Source organism: Crassostrea angulata, chromosome 6 (assembly GCF_025612915.1).
Source record: "Crassostrea angulata isolate pt1a10 chromosome 6, ASM2561291v2, whole genome shotgun sequence".
Taxonomy (NCBI): Eukaryota; Metazoa; Mollusca; class Bivalvia; order Ostreida; family Ostreidae; genus Magallana; species Magallana angulata.
In genome coordinates, this window is record NC_069116.1 from 22,600,192 (window position 1) to 22,624,041 (window position 23,850).

The 23,850-nt window shown below is 36.1% G+C and overlaps 1 protein-coding gene across 1 annotated transcript; it reads right to left on the bottom strand.

Moving 5' to 3' along the window:
- Positions 1-299: 299 nt before the first annotated feature.
- Positions 300-22,743, bottom strand: LOC128188756 (uncharacterized). The gene is made up of 43 exons (XM_052860008.1): positions 22,435-22,743; positions 22,200-22,316; positions 21,711-21,841; positions 20,583-20,840; positions 19,982-20,408; positions 19,735-19,864; positions 19,409-19,593; positions 18,875-19,204; positions 17,026-17,156; positions 16,428-16,688; positions 16,131-16,314; positions 15,022-15,246; positions 14,802-14,928; positions 14,499-14,683; positions 13,682-14,011; positions 13,379-13,509; positions 12,954-13,211; positions 12,562-12,745; positions 12,210-12,452; positions 11,761-11,890; positions 11,324-11,508; positions 10,857-11,204; positions 10,635-10,756; positions 10,264-10,521; positions 10,002-10,155; positions 9,689-9,910; positions 9,471-9,594; positions 8,604-8,788; positions 8,040-8,399; positions 7,401-7,531; positions 7,008-7,265; positions 6,721-6,904; positions 6,181-6,420; positions 5,886-6,009; positions 5,287-5,471; positions 4,375-4,740; positions 3,635-3,765; positions 2,870-3,127; positions 2,583-2,766; positions 2,171-2,410; positions 1,894-2,017; positions 1,586-1,770; positions 300-1,467 (listed from the first exon to the last, which is right to left on the bottom strand). Exons 1-43 carry the CDS (start codon positions 22,499-22,501, stop codon positions 1,127-1,129), a joined length of 8,943 nt encoding a protein of 2,980 aa, XP_052715968.1. The 5' UTR covers positions 22,502-22,743; the 3' UTR covers positions 300-1,126.
- Positions 22,744-23,850: the final 1,107 nt, after the last annotated feature.

The window sequence follows — 23,850 nt, forward strand, 5'->3', positions numbered from 1 at the left end:
TCTTTAAATATTTAATCATAAGATGGCTTAAAATTATATAAATATAAGTAAAAAGGAATTATTCTTTGAATATTATGAGGTGATAATTTCGGACGGGGTGTGATCAAATCTATCATAAAGCTCTTCGGGCTTTATTGGATTTGATCACGCCCCGACCGAAATTATCACCTCATAATACTCAAAGAATGATTCCTTATTCCTTAAATAAATACATAATGTACATGCTTACATTTTTAAATAGTTCTCGGAATAAATATATACAAGCATACAGTTTCACATAAAAATCACAATCACGAGGAAATTATTCCGCATCTTTAATCATTGGTACCATTAAAAACAATATTGTTGACAAATGACCACAGCTTTGTTTAGTTAACATGATATACTAGTATACATTTACACTATACAGATATACAATGACATGTATATAGCATACAGAAGTGTCGAGTATCACTGTCGTGGGCTACATTAAATACATGTACATTCGAAAACTTTTGATCATGTCTAGTCCTGTACGAAAGCACTGAGACCAAGTTACATGTACCCTTGTTTAAAAAAAAGCATTGCACACAACAATCAAAGCAAGCAGAGCTTAAAAATCAGCTATATTAGTAAAGCCAAATGAACGGATTATTTTCGGTTCCATGAATTATAGATCATCAATATCATCGATGATTGCTAATTCATTCAAAATAAGTAACGCTCTTAAAAATAAATTAATTATTAAAATAATTAGTACAAAACATTTCATATTTTAATTTTTCACCAGTTCACGAAATCAAAAGAATATCAAGATGTATTAAGTTTTTAATGAAATGTCTAACATAAAGCAATGACATTGTATTTAAAAAATAACCATCAGAATACTAAACAGTTTTTAAAATGTAAAGAGGAGAGTGCAGTATGGGTCCAAATTTATCTTAAAAGCTAAACACAAGTCCTCACGTATTTATCTTCTGATAAGATATTTCTAACCTTCTAATCAAACTCTAATCAACATTTTTCATGGCACATATTCTTTAAGAACATATAAGATTACATAGACATAAACATATTATAAAATTTGTCCAAATAGTGTATTAATTCAGCTGCATATGATTCCCAAAAATAAATTTTATTTATCGAATTATTTAAAATTCCATAACACAACACCTATGACAAAACCAGTTAGGACTTGAAAAGAGATAACTGTCTTTTGTGCCCCAGAAACTGGGTTAGGTGTTCGATTATTACTGTTTGCTGGCGTTTTATTCTCATTGTTATTAGCGGTTTCTTTCTTGAATCCATTATTTTCGATAATAGACCTATAGTACCGCGCACTTGCTTTTGGTGTACGTGGTCGGGCGGGATCGCTGAAGTTAACATAGTGAAGACCGAAGCGTTCCGAATATCCTCTTGCCCATTCGAAGTTATCCATTAATGACCATGCCGTGTATCCACGAACGTCTATTCCGTCAAGTCGGATGGCTGAAAAAAACCGTAATCTATCGTCAGTAAAATGTAATGTCACTCAAAGGAGAGACAACTGCGATTTTACAATAAAACAATTACTTCTAAAAAGTTATTCCATCATTTCAAAACCTACCTTTTAGAACATTGTTGATATAATGTTTGTAATAAAAGATCCTGTGTTCATCCTTTATGGTTCCGTTAAGGTCCGAGACTCCGTTTTCCGTGATGTAGATTGGGAAATCACCGTAGGTATATTTCACCCAATTCAGCATACGGCGAATTCCTTTAGGAGTCACTTTGAGCCAAGATGACCCCGATCTAAAACAATCAGGTCATCATATGAATGAAAGATCTACATTATATATCATTGTATAATTCGAGCAAAGATGTACTTCATTTGCATCAGCATGATGTATAAAAGAACCTATTGTGCGACATTACCCGAGCCAAGAAGGGTCTTTCGTGGAGTTGACATCCTGGTCCCCGTAGTAACTCTGGTTTATATTATCAATGGATGAAACCAGGTTTGACGTATAAAAATTCATGCCTAGGAAGTCGTAAGTACCTGGCACGCACAAAGTGTATAATTATTTACATCTTCTGCATAATGCAGTGATCACAATTATCTTTAATCCTGTTTAGTTATTAATTTTATTATGTGTAACGAAGATATCTGGTATGCGTTACACATGTAACTTTGTAAAGTTAAGATGAATACCTTTAATATAATCCTTTTCCGTTGCTGAGAATTCCGGAAGTCTACTTTCTATGTATCCCTGCGCACGACTTTTCCGGTCGACTTGTTCCTTCATGATTGCGGGGTAGTCTCCCTTCATAACTGGGTTTAGGAACCAGCCATACATGAAGTGGATGGCCCGGTGCGACGCCTGTAAATCTCTCTCACTGTTGGGATCTTCTGGAACTTGCCAGTCCGTGTTTAAAGTTATACCAATGATGCCTGAATTTAGGTGGGTTTTTTTTAATTAAACTATTTGCATTTGCAATACAATAGTGTAAAAATGTTTTGAGCACAAAAAACACACTCATTTCAAAAATGAGTTCTGAATAATAGTTCTGATAATCACATACGTTACCCGATGGAACCACAAAATAACTTAAAATTCACGTACCCTTTTGAGCCCGTTTGAACTCGTTATGATAGATGTGGTACGCCTTAGCATGCGCTTTAATTAAATTATGACCAGCTTGATATATTCGGTCGCCCTTTCCTGTTAAACCAGGTGCCATTACACCGATCTCGTAGCCATGGTTGGAGACGACAAACGGTTCATTCAATGTGATCCAAAACTTTACCTAGGATAAAAGAAACACTTTATCCGTTTACTGCTTCCTTCAGTAATCGTATTTAAAATGGAGAGAGAGAGAGAGAGAGAGAGAGAGAGAGAGAGAGAGATACCCGATCTCCAAACATAGAAAAGCAAAGCCTAGCGTATTCGGCAAACAATTCGGCCGTGCGTTCACTTTGCCAGCCGCCATATTGCATTAGGGCTTGTGGGAGATCCCAGTGATATAGAGTGACCATTGGGACGATTCCGGCGTCTATAAGTGCATCAATCAGGCTATTGTAGTACTGTATTCCCAGGGAGTTCACATTCTGTGTGGTTCCATCAGGTAAGATTCGTGGCCATGATAGCGAGAAACGGTAGTGTGTAACCTAAACGCAGGTTAAGCATGAAATGAATATAAAACAATATAGTTAAACACATACGCGGATCATAAGGGGTCCAGACCTCCCCCCTCTGCCAAATTCAAATTTCATTTAATTTAAATTATAAAATTACCAAAATATGCCCCCCCCCGCAAACTCGAATAACCGTCGAACCCCCCCCCTTGGAAATGGATCCGCGCATGAACTTTTTGAGTTGGGATTTTATTTTCAGGTAACTGCTTTAGCGTCCTTTTGAACACTTAAAAGTCGTGCGTTACATCTATAATTATGATATCTAAAAGCATTATGAAATACAGTCATGTTTAAGAAAAACTCGCGATGACAAAATCGAAAGAAAAAAATAGCCTGTTAACTTGATTCATAAAAGGGAGAATCAGACTTAAAATGGTACAATTGTATTTTTTATCCGAACGATTGCTTACAAAGAAAAAAATTGAATCTTACTGCTAACAGTTAAAAAACCCGGATACATCTGCATCTTAAAATACTTGCCTTCATATCCATTAACAGTTTGATATCTTCGTGAAACTTGTCATAGCTATTGCATGCAACGTCACCCGTGTCATTGTTGACTACCTTACCAGGTGTGTGGCTGAAGACATCCCATATTCCAAGACCTTTACCTGAAAGGAAGAATAGATCCGACAGTCATTTAAGGATGTTGTAAGGATCGAATCATTGGGGACAGGATGAAGCTGTGCCATTCAGTCAACTAAAAGGTTACTAAAATCTGACTGATTGGCCTAGCTACATGTATGTCATTCAGTCACATTTCCAGACCATTCAGTTACCATTTAGCTGACTGAATGACAGAGGTTCCCCCTGTGGAGATACCTCCATTCAGTAAGTAATCATCCATTTTTCGAAAATTAAAATTATTTTCAACTATTTTTTTTTATATCAATTTTCAGTTTATTAGAACGTTAGCTAATGATTAATTTGCATGAGTTTGAGTGCCGCTACGGATTTTTAAATTTTTACCTTCGTATTTTAAAATCAGGATTTTTTACAATGCTGGTATCATATTCTGTAATTATAAATATCAAAGAATATTTCAAACCTCCTTTAACATTTCTTTTTATTTATATATATATATATATATTATATATATATTTATTTATAAAATGTTTGTGTATCCGGATTCGTTCCCGTAATGCATTTCCTGTTTCACCAATATAAAGTTCTCCACAACCAGAATATATATGGCAGGAATGATCCCATTTAAATCTTACCATCCTTATTCCAAGCTCCTTCCACTTGATACGACGATGTGGCAGTGCTCCACGCAAAGCCTTCTGGGAAAGAATCGTAGTAGAAGTCGTCTTCCTCAAAAAGTGTCCGGTAAGGATTTTTTCCTGGAAAGGCTGGTTCCAATGAAAACGGAAAAGAGAACCTCGACTTTTCGTCAGGAAAGCCATTGTTTTCAATGAGTTTTTTAAAGAAACGGGCGCTTTCCTTTGGTGTGCGTGGTCGCTCAGGATCGCTGAAGTTAACATAGTGGAGTCCGAAGCGTTCCGTATACCCACGTGCCCACTCAAAGTTATCCATTAATGACCATGCCGTGTACCCTCGAACGTTTACCCCATCAAGACGTATAGCTATGTGTACAAGATACAAGAATGTTCACTTAAAAAATATAATATGCAACAGGAAAACTGTATGCATTTATCATTTATGTAGTTTAAAATTGGATGGTAGCGAACAAAAATAGCGATAGATAATTGATACACATTCCAACCATTTAATTTCTGTCATGAAAATAATTTTTTTTCTTCAAAAAGTCACGATGATTAAAAGAAAAAGAAAATCCAAATTTTAAAAAGATTGAATTATTATATGGAATATCGGTATCTTAAAGATATCAATTTGATATTCTCTTCTCAAGATCATACACACAGGACAGTAAATACATTTGATATACCGTGTTGCATCACCTATGAGAATTGGTCAGAGGGACAAATCCGATTTCGTCTATAACCGAATTTGTTTGCATATAAATTTTAGTTATCAAGACATTGTAGCTTTTATATACTTGTATTTCTGATTGGATATGTTTTATGTTGTTTTAATTTTATTTTCACTTCTTTTTTCTTAGATAAAATATTACATCAAGAATACAATACAGATTTGCTACTGATGCTTACCTTTAAGAACATTATTAATGTAATGTTTGTAATAAAATATTCTATGCTCGTCCTGGAGAGATCCGTTTCTATCCGAGATTCCATTTTCTGTTATGTAAATGGGGAAATCTCCGTAGGTATATTTGATCCAGTTCAGCATTCGGCGGATCCCGACAGGGGTCACCTTTAGCCAGTCGGAGCCAGATCTGTATTCAATCACAGGTACGAAAAATTATTGCTGAACAATTCCTTTTGATGAATATAATTCAGTGAGAAAAAGCAATCTTAAATATTGATGAGTATAGCAAATTAATTGAGAACTCTTTCTGTCCGAGGACGATTTTTTTTTCTCGAAAAATATACCCGTATCACATCTTTATGATGGTAATTTATTGTATTTTGATTGACATGTACCTCTACACCATACAAATTACCGAAGTAAAAGATATAATAATGTTAGTAAACTTGAAAACTTAATAAATTACTTAACAAAGTATCATTCTACTTTTCAAAATCGTTTGACGGATCCTTTAGATGTCACGTACTGATTTACTTTCGTTATTAAACTTTTAAATACATAACAAACTTCTGTAAGAAGAAATATAAGAAATCGTGGTCACCCCAGCCACTCGGGGTCTTTTGTAATATCGATGTCACCGTCAGCACTGTAGCTCTGTCCAGTCGATGGTTTGTAGGTCACAACGTTCGACGTGTAGAAATTTATTCCAAGAAAATCGTATGATCCTGCAATACAGTTTTTTTATATTTCGTAAATATTATTTGAAAAACTTAACTCTATGCATAAAGATTAAGTTTAATTTTTGAAGCAACTATAAAAGTTTCTGAAAAAGAAACCCCGAATTTCCTATTTGAATCCCCCCTTCGACATTCAATTAAACTCCATCATCAGTACACCTTTTATATCCATTTGTTCAGCTTGGGTAAACCTAGGAAGCCGGCTAGTTGGCAGTCCCTGTTCCCGACTTTTCCTGTCTACCTGATCTCTCATTACTTTGGGATAATCTCCCTTCATCACTGGATTGAGGAACCACCCTAACATGAAGTCGATGGCTCGTTCGGAGGCCTCCAGGTCGCTGGGGTTTTCCGGGTTCTTTGGAACCTGCCAGTCCGTATTCAGCGTTATACCCACTTGTCCTGTTATAATAATTATCTGAAGTCTAATTTCTTCTCTCTTGTTATTATGCATATACATTAATCTGAACATTGGTAAAAATTAAATGTAGTCGTATATATATATATATATATATATATATATATATATATATATATATATATATATATATATATATATATATATATATATATATATATATATATATATATATATATATATATATATATATTCAGAACTGTTACATATCATTCGATATTCTCTAAATCATTCCTAGATTATTACATATTTTAATGTTTTATATCCGAATAAAGCATGATTACCTTTTTGTTTTTGTTTGAATTCTTTTTCATAGACTCTGTAAGCTTTGGCGTGAGATTTGATGAGGTTGTGAGCCACTTGGTAGATACGATCCCCCCTCCCTTTTATACCAGGGGCATTCACGCCAAGCTCGTAGCCTAGGTTAGAGACTACCCAGGGTTCATTCAGAGTTATCCAAAGTTTTACCTGACGAATGAAATATAAAAGAAGTTATAGCAGCGGTTTGATATGACAATATTATGACAGAATCTGAATCACCGACACAAGGTAGATAACTCAATATCATTACCCTGTCACCAAACCGTTCGTAGCACAATCGGGAGTAGTTGGCAAAATGGTCAGATATAGTGCTATTTTGCCAGCCCCCGCTGTTGTTGAAGGCCTGTGGGGTGTCCCAGTGGTAGAGGGTCACCATTGGAGCGATATTAGCCTCTAGAAGGGTATCGATCAACTTGTTGTAATAATCTACCCCTGGTTGGTTGATTTTTTCTAGTGTCCCAAGCGGCAGTATCCGAGACCACGATATAGAGAATCTGTAGTGTGTTACCTAGCAATGTGCAGGGAAATTATGTAGACACCAGTTTGTAAATCGGGTTTGTTCTAGGAAACTTTTACAGCAACATGACATTTTTTCCACAGTAACTTGTTGCATTTCCAATAAAATGTGTATTAGTACTCAAACCTTTAGATTCTTCAGAAGCTCTACGTCTGTTCTATAATTGTGGTAACTGTCACAGGCTATGTTTCCATTGTCATTATTAACTATATGTCCAGGCTCTTGAGAGAAAACATCCCAGTTGCTTTTGCCTTTACCTGCGTAGTCCATGTGAGGGTATAATTACCATACTTTTTGTATGTTAGTAAACCAAATCAATTAAATTAAAAAGATACTGTTATTAATAATTTAGTTAAGAACGTACTTTACAGGATAAGCGTAAATTAAACAACTAGCAGTTGATATTGGTTCCGATTACTTAATTAATACAGTAACTGTTGACGATTTCTAATTTTGCCATCATGTAATGTAAAGTCAAAGTTTCTCAGTATTAAACTGTTTCACCTTTTCGTCACGTTGATGCATTTTAAGCTACATTCTTTATGTCATCTTAATTTCCTGATTTTAAAAAAACATGCATCGTAATAATTAAGCACAATTCTCTGAAATCTTCTAAAACACAGTAACTGTTTCAATCCAACGTTTTCTCATAGGTCCGCGTCAATTTGTCCTCATGTATTGGAATAAAATATGGAGGTATAGCTTACGTACATGTATTCTACAAGGATACTTTCAAAAACTTTCATCAACCTTATTTTGACTTACCATCGGCGTCCCATCCGCCTTCTACCTGGTAAGCCGCTGTAGCTGTGCTCCATATAAAACCGTGAGGAAAACTACCAGAATACATCTCATTTTCCTGTCTCAATGGCCTGTAAGGATAGTTTGGATTAAATTCCCCTATGCCTGATTCAACGGAGTAAGATTTTCCCTGTAGAAAGCCGTTATCTTTTATAATATTTGTTATGAAATTTGCTGAAGATTTTCTTGTTCGAGGTCTTGATTGATCATTGAAATCCACTTTGTAAATTCCGTATTTATGTTTTATACTCCCGGTGTAATCGACATCGTCTATCAGGCTTTTAATGTTGAATCCTTTAACATTACATTTATCCAATCTAACAGCTGAAAATAGAAACAAAACAAAAGAATGTAAAAACATTGTAACAATAATACAATTTTGGCATAAATACAGTTCCAGTTAATGTACTCAAGTCTATTGTTCTGGTTAACTCTCAAAATCTCAACATCATTAATGCGATATAATTGAGTATCATCCCGATAGTGACTACAAGCTGATGCTATTGTTTACTGTATTAACGAACGCACCTTTTAATACTTCATTGACGTACTCCTTGTAGAATTTTACCCTAGTGTTATCCTGTAGAGTCCCCGAGTCATCTGGAAACCCAGCCTCTGTGACGTATACGGTGACATTGTGATATTTATCCTTAATCCAATTCAAAACCTTTCGAAGACCAAACGGTACAAACCTTATGGTTGCTATGCTGCTTCTGTCAAAGTAAAATAACATGTATATGGAATTATTTTGAAAACCATTGCACCTGAATATATAAGTTTGAATTGTTTTACTTTCATGTTAAATACTGAAATCTGATTGGTTAAGACGCAGTTAAAAATATTTACTATTACCCTCAGCGTTAGCAACGCACTTGGCAACGGGTAACATTAAAAAATGTTACATGCGCGAAAATTATGCGCGTACGGTTCGCTGTAGAATTCACGTTATTCCTATATAAAAGCAGTAAAATTTTCTTAAAATTTTTAAAAAAGACATTCAGTATAACAAAATAAATAGTGCCTGTTTGGGAGGATAACAGTTGAAATTGACACCCCGAGAAAACCATTGTCAACCTCCGCTTCGCGTCGGTTGACAATGGTTTTCTCGGGGTGTCAATTTCAACTGTTACCCTCCCAAACAGGCACTATTTATATAATATCTTTCTTCAAACACTAACCTTATTGCTTATGGTAAATTTTGGACACTGGATTTTTTTATTTATTCTAAAAGTAATTATTCTATTCTAAGCACAAATAATTTTTTTTAATAACGTATTAGTTGATTGTGATTTCCCCTCTGATAATTTAATTATCTGTTATCTGTTTTTATCGGTAATTAGTATTCACTGGACACAGTAAACTTATGATAAAGTTAAATGTACTTTTGACACTCACCTAGGCCACGAGGAATTGAAAGTTATCTCTGTATCTGTCTCAAACTCAAATCCTTTAAAATCGTTTTCTTTTGATTTTACTTTAAATGTTGATATGAAATTCAATCCCAAGAAATCAGAAGAATCTACAGAAAAAATGTTATAGTTCAATACATTTTTAACGAGAGCCAACTGTTATCTGCAATGCCCACACACACAGAATGTTCACACATATCTAACCTTTAATCAGCGTTGATTCGTAATCTGTAAATTTGGGGATAGTTGTATTTTTCTTCTCTAATATTGACTTGAGCAGTTGCGAATAGTCGCCGTTAACAAAAATTGGATGCGCAAACCATCCAAAAGAATGTTCCATTTTCCTGTTGGTGGCTTCAATATCAGATGGGTCGGTAGGTGTTACAGGTTCAAACCAATCAGCGCGAAGAGAAATTCCCACGTGACCTAAATTAAAATAATATTTGAATGACCCGACTCTAAATATTTGTTAATTTATTTGTGATCATAATTGTTGTATATTGTAAATACGCTAAACCTTTTTGTTGTTCCTTGAATTCCTCCTTGTACAATTTGTACACATATGCATGGGCTTTTATCAAATTATGTCCAGCTTTATATGGGTTTTCTTCATTAGTATCCAAACCAACTGACACAGAATATGGGTCATTGATAGTTATCCAATGTTTGACCTACAAAATTTCAATCATGAGTCAATTTAATTGTGACATCGAATTAATTACTAAACAGACAGAACGCTGAAATACATGTAACATTATTATATAAATATTGTACAGTACCCTGGAACCTAGCTCTTTGAATAATACTCGTGCATATTCAACAAAGAGATGAATTGTGTTTGGATTTTTCCATCCGCCTTGGTTATATATTGTAATCGGCATGTCATAGTAATGCATGACCACAACAGGGGTGATTCCTGCGTCTATCAGTGCGTCTGTCATGTTGATGTAGTATTGAATCCCTAAGTGATTAACAACGCTGACATTTCCTTCAGGTAAAATTCGACTCCAGGATATTGAAAAACGGTAAAATGTCACCTGAAACATGAAAATATCACCGTGATTATAGATGCATACCTATTCATGTAAGTTTTGGAGTAAAGGATAGAAAGTTTCATACTCTCATGCAGATTTATATTTAGATCACTTACGTGTGTTTCTTTTAATATTCTCACATCTTCTTTAAATTTTTTATAACTATTGCAGGCTATGTTTCCGTAGGTTGATTCAAAGTCATTGTGAGTCATTTTGTCAATATTACTTTCTCCTTTACCTGAATGAGATATAAAGCCACACATTAAACCATTACAGCAAAATTTAAGGCTTAAAATTATTCCAATTTATAGAGGATGAAAACGGTACATATATTTTACCGTCTTCATTCCAGGCTCCTTCTATTTGATAAGCCGAAGTGGAGGCGCCCCAAGCAAATTCTTTCGGAAATGTTCCGTAATAGATCTTATCTGCATACGGAAGCTCTCGGTAAACACCCAGCTCTTTTCCTTTAGAAGGGGAAGTAGCAGCATCTTCGAGAAAACCGTTGTCTTTGATCAGTTGGTTGTAGAAGACTGCTGATAGTTTGGGGGTTCGAGGTCGCTCTGGATCACTGAAGTTAACGTAGTGCATTCCAAACTTCTCGGCGTAGCCAGTGTTCCATTCAAAGTTGTCCATAAATGACCATGCTGCATAACCTTTCACATTGCAGCCATCGAGTTTAACAGCTGAATAAAAAGAAAATAATTCCGTAGAATTAATAGCACAAAACATGAAGAGACTGTCGAAATGTAATAACACTATTGAGTTTATTTTTTACATAAAGCATATGATTTGACTTATGTACCTTTGAGCATTTCGTTGATATAGTTTCTATAGAAGTATACGCGACTGTAGTCTTCAAGTGATCCGTTCCTATCCGAAACACCATTTTCCGTTATGTAAACGGGAATATTGTTATAGGTCATTTTCACCCAATTAAGAACTTTTCTAAGCCCGAAAGGAGTGACAAATAACCAAGAAGATCCAGATCTGTAATAAAGAAGAAAGCTTTTGGAATTTTCCATGCTGCAACACAGACATCCTCCTTTTTGTGAAATACATGCTTTACCAATTGCAAAATCAACATTCATATACAAATGCTAATCAGTTCACATGCAAGAGCGAAGTGCACGTACCATCTTCAACTGATTTTGACCAAATGATTTGGCAAGAGTTCGCAAACGAAAATAAAAAGTAGTTTACATATGCCAGTACATGCAAAGAATAGGTTTTGATACCAACCCCAGCCACTTTGGATCATTTTCACTTCCCACGTCTTGGTCAGCCTCATAAGACACATCAGTAATGTCGTGCTCTCTTGGGAAGAAGTAGGATGATGAGTAATGGTTTAATCCGAAAAAGTCACTGGTTTCTTCAACAGAAATTACAATCATTTACGTATACATCAATCGTATTAATTGTGCAATATATCTCACAAAATATTGTTGTTTTTTTATTCATTGAGATAATAAAAATTATCACCAAAATTATAATTATTCAGAAAGTATAACAAATGACATCCACGTAATTTGAATGTAAAAAAAATTCCTTTTGATTTGCCTAAAACGCGAACTTTTTAAAGTGAATATTTTGAATTCTTAAAGGTTTGTCTGATATGTTACTGTCAGAGAAATGTTTATTTCTTATGATTAGCTACATGTAGCTATAGAGTTTAACTGAAAATGGATTACGATTGATGCGGCGTTTTTCTTCCTCTGTAAATGGCGGAAGACGTGAAGAAGTAAAATTTTGGGCGGCGCTTTTCTCTGCTACCTTCTTTTTCATAACCTCTGGGTAGTCGCCATTTATATATATCGGATTAAGAAACCACCCTGCATCAAATTGTAGTTTTCTCTCGGACGCCTCAATATCCTCAGGTTTATACGGATCTTTAGGTTCCGCCCAGCCAATACTGTACGTGATTCCATACTGACCTAAGGGGCAAGGGGAAATACCGTAAGAACGAATATGATTGGTACAAATAACACCATTACATTGTCCTGCACACAGTGTTTAGAAATAAATTCCAACTGATCAACATACCCTTCTGTTGAGGGTACTTCTTTTTCAAAACATGATAACCTTCCGCATGAGCTAGAATGATGTTGCGTGTCACTATATATGGGTAGGTCCCCGGGTGCCCGTGCCGACCCGGCGCCATTCCACCATTTCCGTAACAAGTCCATGCCGTTAGCCCAGGTTCATTGAAAGATATCCACAATTTAACCTAAATCACAATATATATGTAATATATATTGAAAATAAATTAGAAATATTGTAAAAAAAAAAATATTCCATCTGTAATTTCCTGAGTACCTAACATTTTTGTTCTAAATGTGTGTTAAATTGTGTCTAAAAATTTAGATAATATTAATGTCTGAATGGAATATCTTGAGTAAACTGTTTATAAAATGAAACTGATATATTTAACCTACCCTGTCACCAAACTCTCGGAAACACACATCGGCATAGTCTCTGAAGTGATAGACCGTGCTTTCGTTAAGCCACCCGCCTTGGTCCTCTAAAGCTTGCGGTAAATCCCAGTGAAAGAGGGTCGCCATGGGTTTAATGTTGAACTTTAAAAGCTCATCAATCACGTTGCTGTAGTATTGAATGCCTTCTTTGTTCAAACTTTCTTTGGTACCGTCTGGGAAAATCCTTGGCCAGGAGATGGAAAAACGGTAATGAGATACCTAATGAAATATTTATTCTATGAAAATGATACTCATTGAAAAACCTTTGGGAAAATTCAAAGAAAACTTCCATAATGTGTAGTTTAACTTTTTAAAACACTCAAAACAGATGAATTTCAACACTGTCAAATACCAAATTGGTAAACATTGAAAATGATTTTTTTTACCCCTAAGTTTTTCAACAACTGGACATCCTCCTTGTATCTATGGTAACTGTCACATGCTACATCACCAGTGGCGTTTTTCTCCACGTGTGTATATTCGTGAACCCACGTGTCCCAAACGCTTGGTCCTCTTCCTGTTTCAAGAAATTATGAGATGAATTCAACATGGATACAGTTAAATACTAAATCAGTCATTTAATCGAGTGCATATATTGTCATCTCTTTTTAAGTCTTTTAAGAGATGCGGCTCTAGACACCAAACAAAGAAGTATAACATTCACAGTTCAACTGTACTGAAAATAGTACCTCCTTCGTTCCACCCTCCTTCTATCTGGTAAGCTGAGGTGGCTGTACTCCAGGCGAAATCATCCGGGAACTTGTCGTAGTAAAACTGGCCCTCCATGGCCGGAGCGACCCCCCGTCCTCCTATAGCCGTGTAGCCATGCTTAAAGCCGTTCTCACGTATCAGCTGCTGGTAGAACCTTGCGGATGCTTTTGGTGTTCTTGGTCTGGATGGGTCACTAAAATTGACGTAATGAATCCCGAAACGTTCCGAGTATCCTCTTCGCCACTCAAAGTTATCCATCATTGACCATGCCGTGTATCCCTTTACATTACACTCATCCAGTTTTATAGCTACCAATAAAAATACACTCGAATTGGTACAAAAAAACCCAGAACAATGGTTTGAGAATTTTTTTCTAGTGTTATAGTAGAAGCTTTGTGATATACAAAGTCTAATACTGTGGTTCAGTCGATATTCGTTGGCGGCACCAATTATTGTGAATGTAGTAAAAATCACTCTCTCAACGTTTAAGTAAAACTGTGGCAATTGAATCTATATATACAATAAATGTTATTAGATGTTGCATTAAATGGAAATTCAATTTCGGGACTTAAAACAAGTACAAAATCCATGAAAATTGGTATTCAAGATATATTGATAAAATAACAGTACGAGAATGAATAGAGTCAATACAATACTAGGTACATGTACATCAAATAAATTTTATGAAACCAAGAGACTAATTCCAAAGCATAATCATACAGTGAAGGTGGAATTTTTGTGCAGGTACATTTCTTGAATTCCAAAATGTTCAAAATTTTTGTGGTCATCATGTACCTTTCAACATTTCGTTGATGTACGTCCTGTAGTAGTGTATCCGGTGTAGGTCCGTCAGGGAGCCGTTAGTGTCCGATATCCCGTTCTCCGTCACATACACGGGGACGTTGTTATAATGGATCTTGATCCAATTCAATATTTTTCGAAGACCAAACGGTGTCACCTTTAGCCAATCCGACCCAGATCTTTCAAAAAGAGAAGGGAAGAAGATATTTATACCAAAGTCATCAAACATAAAGCAAGTATTTTTTTTTCCAAAGTCATCAAACATAAAGCAAGTATTTTTTTTTCACAACGACTAACCCAAGCCAGGAAGGGTCCATTCTGGATGCCGTTCCTTTATCGTCATCATAACTGTGATCCGTGCGGGACTCGTCCGGACGCACCAGGCCAGATGAGTAAAAGTTCAACCCAAGGAAATCCGATGTGCCTATAGTAGTAAGAAAAAGATGATAATCGACCGTGTAGCCATATCAAGTAAACAAATTTTGGTGACCGATATTGGAAACTGTGCAGCATTTACCGTTTATTCTTGCAGGATCTGGGAAGTGTGGCAGTCTGTTGGTCCCATTACTGTTTGCCTCGATGCGATCAATCATGATTTGGGGGTACATTCCATTGACCAGTATAGGATGCGCGAACCAACCAAAGCTGAATTGTATGTCCCTCTCTGAGGCTTTCAAGTCTTCTGGATCGAAGGGATTTTCAGGTTCCGCCCATCCAACGTTTAGAGTAATTCCAACTTGACCTACAATTTACAAAAAGACGTTTCGATGCTCGTATCTTCTCATACTCAATTCACTCCCCTTACAATCCAATGGCGTCGGAAGCAAACTGAAAGTGGGGGGGGGGGGGCTAGACTGATCCTCAGAAATATTGAGAGAAAAAAAACCTAATTCCCAAAATCATGTAAAATCCTAATCCGTGGGGGGGGGGGGGGGGGGGGGGGGGGATAAACATATACTTCCAAAACAAAAATTCTTACCTACCATAATTTTTTTCCCCAAACCATGAAAATCCTAATCCGTGGGTGGGGGGGGGGGGGGGGGGCTAGTATGCCTATGACTCCCACTTCTCAATCTTTCAAAGGTACATTAATGAACAAACAGTTATATTTCCTGCGAAAAAAAGTGTGTGTGGGGGGGGGGGGGGGGGGGCTGAACCCTCTATTCTGCTATGTGCCTAATGGTTAGGTCTAACTTTGCAAAAAAAGTGTAAGGGGGGGGGGCTAAGCCCCCCTAGCCCCCGCCCGGTTCCGACGCCTAAGATGCAATCCCCGACCCCTTACAAAATGTGGATGTAATTTATGAATAAAAGCATATTAATTAAGCGCTATCTTCTTCACTAACTGATTAGAGTTCATCATTCATTGAAATGTACTAGGTGTATATGTTTATTTTTTGTAGTTGTCGTAAACTTGAAATAGCAGACAAAAGGCTATAGAAAACTAGAATGACTTCTTAATATAATATTAATTTAAAAGTGAATAATACTAAAGTTTAACCCAATAAATTGTAGTAAAACGAAGTAATAAACAGTTAAGCTTATGTTTTTATTTCAAAATTAAGCTGACGTTGATATTGAACAAACATGTCACAATCGCCATTACAAACGAAGACCTTGCAGAAATACCTTTTTGGGACCGCCTGTATTTAGTATCATATATGTGATACGCCTCGGCGTGGGCCTTTAGGATGTTATGGGCTGTGATGTATGTGTTGGTCCCTTGGCCCTTCTTTCCGGGAGGGAACGAACCCAAGCCGTAACCAAAATAGGAAACTATCCATGGCTCGTTGAACGTTATCCAAAACTTTGTCTACGAGGTACATGTCAGTAAAATGTTACTACTTATTAAACAGCAAATTCAAAACCGGTACCCCTATTAAAATAGATTTTTAAAAAAAATTCACGACAGAGAAATAAGTGTACCTTGTTTCCATATTCACCAAAGCAGAAGTCCGCATAGTCTCGGAATCGGTTAACAATGGACTCGTTCATCCACCCTCCCTCTCTCTCTTCCAGGGCCTGTGGAAGATCCCAGTGATACAGGGTGATCATCGGTTCTATGTCGGCTTTCTTCAGTTCGTCAATCAAGTTGTGGTAATACTGGACTCCTGGTGGGTTCTTGCTTTCTTTCGTACCGTTAGGGAATACTCTAGGCCAGGAGATGGAGAAACGGTAGTGTGAAACCTATGAATAAAAATTTTTATTATCGGAAAAGAAAACCAATGTCTTTTGATATCTTGGTGATACTAGTACTTAGTATTTAGAATTGTAAATCTTGAATAAAAGTGATAGACTTATTATCTTGGTGTTATACCTCGACTATTTAGTTAAAAATGTATGAAACAAACGTAATTCAGTGACGGAATAAAAAGCTTTAATTTTTAAAACATCATTCATGAAATACGAATTACTTAAATTTATTACTAAAAATTGGCATTATTTGGCCGTCTAAATCATTGAAAAAAACACCACTTGTCCGAATTATGTTACATGTAATTATTACATGTAAGTAAGTGATTACCCCTAGATCTTTCAACAGACGGACATCTTCTTTATATTTGTGGTAGCTGTCACATGCCACGTCTCCAGTATCGTTGTTATAAATGTAGTTTTCCTGATGAGCAGCAACATCCCAGATACTGGGTCCACGTCCTTAAATATGTATCAATAACAGCTTTATTTTCTAATGGATGTTCACAATATTTAGTGTTAAATCTAGGTTTTAAAAAGGGCATGTTAAATAATTGGTAAAAAGGGCACTTTTCTCCGCGGTAAATATTATAAAACGTTGAAAGGGGCACCTTTTTCTACGGTAATATTATAAATCATTAATCCTGAAACAAACGTATTATACATGTTATAAGGAAAATTTTGCATCGTAATCAAGTGTGACCTCGAGATCTGTAATGAAACAAGATAATTGAACAATAAATGATTTGCTTTTGCATTCACGTAAGTCTTATACAATATTTTATTTACAATTTTTTTTCTTTCTAAAATTGATTTACATTTATTTTTATCCTTAGAACAGTCATGGCATTGGTCTGACTAGTTTTAAAGTATAATGCATTAAAAATTCTTTATTTCATTTAGGCTTTATGTAATATGTGAACTTAAACACATCTGTATCCAGTAATGAATTATAGGACATGTATAATGTAGACAATATTATCTTTTGAGAAGTGGACAGGCGTAGCGTGGATGTAGGCTATGCCTGTCCACTTCTCAGTCAAGTGAATATGTAAACAACTGATGGCAAAATCATTAAACCCTTTTTACCACAGAAATTTGGATATTTAAATTGTTGTTTTAAGCTTTTTAAAAACCAATTTGCATTAAAAACAGCATTACAATCTTTATTGTGAATTAAGTTTCTGCATCCTTCAAGAAGAAGAGTTACGTTTTTTGGGAAACAGAGAAAATTCTGGTTAATCTGACGATTGTTTAAAAGCTTAAAAAAGAATAGGAAATCTTCACATCTACATTTTTATTATATGTTTCATTAGTCAAAATATGGTTTTGGGTGCCTCAGTGTTAAATTTTCAAATTATCTCCATAAATATATTCTTTTGTGTTAATTCTATTTATAGATAACCTTACGATGTCTCAATGATAAGCTAGCTTGTACAATTAGTCTACTAATTTCAAGTAAATAATTCAGTTGTTATTTATCAATTATTGTACCAGTAATTAGGTGTCAAATCACCCATTTATACAGGACAGCTGTGTATACCCCCTCAGCTTGGGCCTCTAGTTTACCTGTATCGTCTATTGTCTCAGGTCACCCGTGCGTGAAGTCCAGCGAGTGTTGGTTTAACTTTGCAATCAAAACAGAGGCTAGAACAATGGTAGCTTTGAATTAAATTTACTTTCCATTAAAAGGGCATCACTTTTATATATTATTAAAAGGGCATGGCATTTAGAAAAAGGGCATGGCGCCGCGCCACGCTAGTTTGCTTTAGATTTAACAGTTTAACACTAATATTTTCTTCTTTGGTAGGTGTACGTCACATACATGTAATGGCGAGATACATGTATCAAAAAATGGTAAAATTGATTTTACTGTTATAATGATTATTATGATTTTATTAGGTCAATTGTTCAAGCACGGGTAAATTAAATAAAACCAATTTAGCAGCTTTTTTTTATTTATTTCACGGAGGTGGGGGGGGGGGTGGCATTAGGGTGATGATTTTTCTTTTTATTATATTTTAAAATATACCTGTATGAATTATCGTCATTACATGTACTAAAAACTAAACATAAATTTGAAAAAAATCAACAATATTGAACGAGTCTTTTAAAAAAATCCATGAAAATTGGGTATTATGCATGTATTGGTCTTAGTAAACGATTTCATATTGCCTCACCGTCTTCGTCCCACGCCCCTTCCACCTGATAGGCCGAAGTCGCTGTACTCCAAGCAAAATCTTCAGGGAACGTGTCGTAGTAGATACCCTCCTCATGCTCAGGGGCAGTGCCACGCCCACCCAGGCTCGTGTAACCCCGAAGGAACCCGTTCTCTTTAATCAGCTGGGAATAAAATCTAGCAGAGGCTTTGGGAGTTCGAGTCCGTTTGGGGTCGGTGAAATTAACATGATAGAGTCCAAATTTTTCGCTGAATCCCCTTGGCCATTCAAAGTTGTCCATAAGAGACCATGCTGTGTACCCAGTGACGTTACAGCCGTCGAGTACGATTCCTATACAAAGTATGTATTATATGAAATTTGATACAGCAAGAAATGCTTCTGCAAACGTTAGTTGTGTGCGGTTATTTCTTTCGTACATGTACAGGTAACATATACATGTACCTGTATTTCCAATTTAAGATTTTACAATAACTTTACAAGTTGCATATACGATAATAGGCACTGTGCAGTTTCTGTATGCTTTCAAATATATACCTTTTAAGACTTCATTGATATAGGACCGGTAGTAATCTATCCGCCAGGTGTCGACCAGAGATCCGTTCCTGTCCGACAACCCGCTCTCTGTTACCAAGATGGGTGTGGCAGGATATTCCCTCTTAATCCATCTAAGTGTCATTCTTATTCCGTATGGAACGACCCTCAGCCAATCAGAACCCGACCTATTAATAAAATAAATAGAGAAACAGTTATTATTAAAACCATCAAAGAATTGAAATATGAAAAAGTGTTTTGGCATAATTATTTATACATATTTCAAAGAATTTCCAGAGAGAGAAGGGGAGGGGGGTCAAATATATTACGTTGGCCAAGACGGGTCGTATTCAGAGGTTGCATCTTTGTCCGCGTCGTAACTCTGTACATCTGGTGGATAATGAACTGGAGAGACAAGGTTAGTTGTGTAGTGGTTCAGCCCAAGGAAATCCGCAGAACCTGTCGAAATATAATTGAATAAATTTATATTCATAACATTTATATATTTATAAAAATGAGTTCTGGAGTTTTGCAAACAAAAAAAAAAGTCTAAAGGTACAATAACTAGTAGTTGACCTTTAATATCTCTTTTCTCTGTGTCAGTAAACTCTGGAAGTCTGGATTTTGTAAAGCCCTGTGCCCGGCTTTTGTTGCCTATTTGATCTTTCATTACTTGAGGGTAGTCCCCGTTCACTAAAATCGGATGCGCAAACCATCCGAGTTCAAACTGCATAGCTCGATTTGATGCTTCCCAATGCGCAGGATCGGAAGTATTCTTTGGTTGGGCCCAGTTGATATTGAGGGTAATGCCGACTTCTCCCTTTTGTATATTCTTGAATTGATTGTTATATCGCCGGTAGGTCTTTCCGTGGGCACGAATGATATTGTGAGCCACAATGTAGGGCATCTTAGCTGGTTCGTTCCGACCGGGAGCCATTCCACTTCCGCCGTATCCTAACCAGGAAACAACCCAAGGTTCGTTGAAGGTTATCCACTTTTTCACCTAAATTGAAAGTTAGACTTTCAGTCCAAAGGAACCAGGACATGAAAAGTTTTCCTTTTAAGGTTTGAAAACAAAAAGGAATTTTGCAGTTAACTATTGAATTGAATATTAAAATACATTATGACAACATTACAATCTGTAGATCTACAGTCTGTAGATCAAAAACTTTTTTACCTTGCTTCCATATTCATTAAAACAGAAGTTGGCGTATTTCACGAAGTGTTCCACAGTGGTGTCGTTGAGCCACCCTCCATCATTTTCCAGGGCCTGGGGAAGGTCCCAGTGGTACAGAGTTACCATGGGCTCTATCCCTGCGAGCTTCAAGGCGTCAATCAACCGCTGGTAATACTTCACTCCCCTGGGATTTATCATTTCATCAGTTCCCAATGGGAAGATTCTTGACCAAGACATCGAAAAACGATAATGTGAAACCTGTAGTAAAATTTGAATTAAAAAAAAAACAATATGTACTAGTTTAAAGGCATAAATCGTCAAAATCGGCGAGTTTGTGTACGTGTGTTTATTTTGTTTTTCCTTGGTGGATTACTTTTTGCACAAAAGAGAAATCTCCTGTTTTGGGGGGGCTAAGTATTATGCATATAAAAGGTGCATTAGCACACACTAGGTTGACCATTTAAGTAAACTGATGATAATAAAGTCATATTATTTGTTGTTTTTGCAGTAAAGACGGATTTTAACATTAGATACAATAACGTTAGTCAAACTGTGTTGTTCATTGTATCTCTACATGCTTGATACAACGGTATCACATGTACCTGCTCTTTAAATCTCTCGGATATGCGTTTTACTTTGCAAAAGCTTCGATACAAAAATATGCTTCGAAAGAATAAACTAGAACATGTATCAAGGAGGGTTTCTTTGTACACAATCACGGGACTTTCAACTCCTATTTAAACTTTTGCATTTCGATTTTTAACACAATTAACAGATACATATACTTCAATATAACAGGCAAGTAGCATCAAAGGGGGGGGGCAGCAGACATTTTTATTAAATTGACATATAAAAATTGAATTATAGTGGTGCCCCCCCCCCCCCCCCTCCCCCAACTTGTTGGGGAAGGGAGGCATATAGAATTGGAAGAGAAAACAAGGAAATGAGGAGTGAAATTGAAGGTATGGGTTTCTTTTGTTTTGTTTTGTTTTTTTTTTTTGCTTGTCAACATTTTTTGGATGAGCCCCCCCCCCCCCCCTTTAAAAACGATACTACGTGCCTGTATAAAGACCACATAGATACTAAGGACATGTTTTAATCATCTTTGTAGATAACTGAATTGAATACCCCTAGTTCCTTCAACATTTCGACATCCCTCTGGTAGTTATGGTAACTGTCACATGCTACGTCCCCGGTATCCCCGTTCTCTATATTACCGGGGACGTGGGAAAATGTGTCCCAGATACTTGGCCCTCTTCCTACAAGATAGGTTGTATATCCTTGTTTACATGTATATCAGTCATAACCTTACAACAGTCAAAGTGGTAGAATAACATTGGACACTTCACCTCCTCAAAAATTCTGATAACATCGATTTTGACATCTCTACCTGCTGTTCATACGGGTAAATCTTGATATAAGTCGAATTATTAACGATACATACGTGTATCTTTTGGAAGAGGGAGGAGGTGATTTTAATCATACATCATTAATTGATAAATTTTGTAATTTGTCATTGTGGTATTGACATGCATTTTCTTAAGATTAATCTTCTTATGTCAACAATGCATTTATAATGAAACTACATTTACATATGATTATATTGAAACATCATACCATCTTCGTTCCATGCCCCTTCCACCTGATAGGCGGCGGTGGCGGCGCTCCATATGAAGCCGTCCGGGAATTGGCCGAAAAGAAATTCACTATGGTTCAGAGGATAGTACCCATACACTGCATAAAGAAAAACAGTCACCCCCGAGAATGCTACCCAGAAGCAGTTTTCTTATGTTCCCGATGACTTGAATAAAATTGATAGATGCATTTAACTTTTCTCAAATGTACCACCTACCTTGACTAATAAGAGTATGCACTACAATGCAGGTAATGATGCCCAGGTGTATGGTTTCCGACGCCATTTTTCAGGTGTTGGAAATCAGCGGACATGAACAGTTAGCAAACATGCCTCACATAAAGCTCCACCCGATAACCGACTATTTTCGTGGGGTACGTTTATTTTACAAAAACTCCTCAGATAAGAAATTTTGCAGTAGGCCAGCTTATTAAACAAGCGTTTGACAATCAGTATCTGCCTGGTAGCATCAGCAAAATGCACACAATATTTGACTGGCTATTTTTTTTATCATTACGTCGTTACGTCTCTCTTGATTCTGTTGAAAGATGTATTTATGGGGGGGGGGGGGGGGGGGGATCTGTACCAGCTTTTGTAATGGGATCTTAGATAATTTGAATACCAGTGTTTCTATATCAAAATGAGTGAGGAGATAAGGATTTTACACCTGATCTTGATTTATTTACACAGAAACAAATTGAAATTAAAAGAAGAAAACAATTATTCAAAGATTTTGCTAGCATTCAAATTTGGATATGTTTTTGTTTCAATTTTTTTTGTCAAATGTGTTTAAATTTCTTTTACGGATAGATTGAACATGCCCGATCGTTTTTTTGGGATAAGGTTTTTAAGATTACAGATATCCGTTCAATCATCAATATAAGTATTACAAAGTCAAAGAAGGTCTTTTGTTTGCAGAGCGTCTCGTAAAATCTATTAATCATGCGATAAGTTTTCACATAAATAAGAGGCACAGAGCGAGACTTATAAATAGTAGTAACTCCGTGCTCCGTGTAGTTCGCTGTTTACAACCTGGAAATGCTTTAGAGATCTATTCACAACAAGACTCTGTAATCCTAAATTAGTGTCGTACATTTTGTGCATTCGCCAATGATTGTGCGTAGTTGCATGTTGTGCATGGGAGACCTAAATTCTTTTCGGTCTAGATGTAAAATACATAACATGTTCGGAATAAAAGTGTATAACAGTTAACAGAATCAGTATTCACTTAGCTGTAACAAAAGAAAGATTTTTTTACCCCTTGAAATGTATTTATAAGTCATCTCTATAAAACGTGCATGTAAGAACAATGTATTTATCGGATACGGAATGGAAAGTCACTTGAATTTTTAAGGGTCTCTCTGTCTGTCTGTCTGTCTCTCTCTCTCTCGTAAAAATTTTCCTGTATATTACTTGTACAATCTTTCAAAATGTTATTACTTTTCGAGTTTGCATTTTAAATTCTTTTTTTTTCATTTTTACCTCTCTTTAACATTAAATGATTTTCAATATAATTTTATTATTGTTGCAAGACGCACTGCTATTTGTAACATAAGAGAAACTAGATATGATCTCGTTACGAGTAACGAGTAGGTCTTCCGTTCAATTTTTAAACGATACGATTAAATATCAATG

Coding starts and splice junctions, on each gene's coding strand:
- LOC128188756 (XM_052860008.1), bottom strand. CDS start 22,501: ATGGCGTCGGAAACCATACACCTGGGCATCATTACCTGCATTGTAGTG. Junction 8,789..9,470: donor TTCAATTCCTCGTGGCCTAG/GTGAGTGTCAAA, acceptor TTACTTTGACAG/AAGCAGCATAGCAACCATAA. Junction 1,771..1,893: donor AAAGACCCTTCTTGGCTCGG/GTAATGTCGCAC, acceptor TGATTGTTTTAG/ATCGGGGTCATCTTGGCTCA.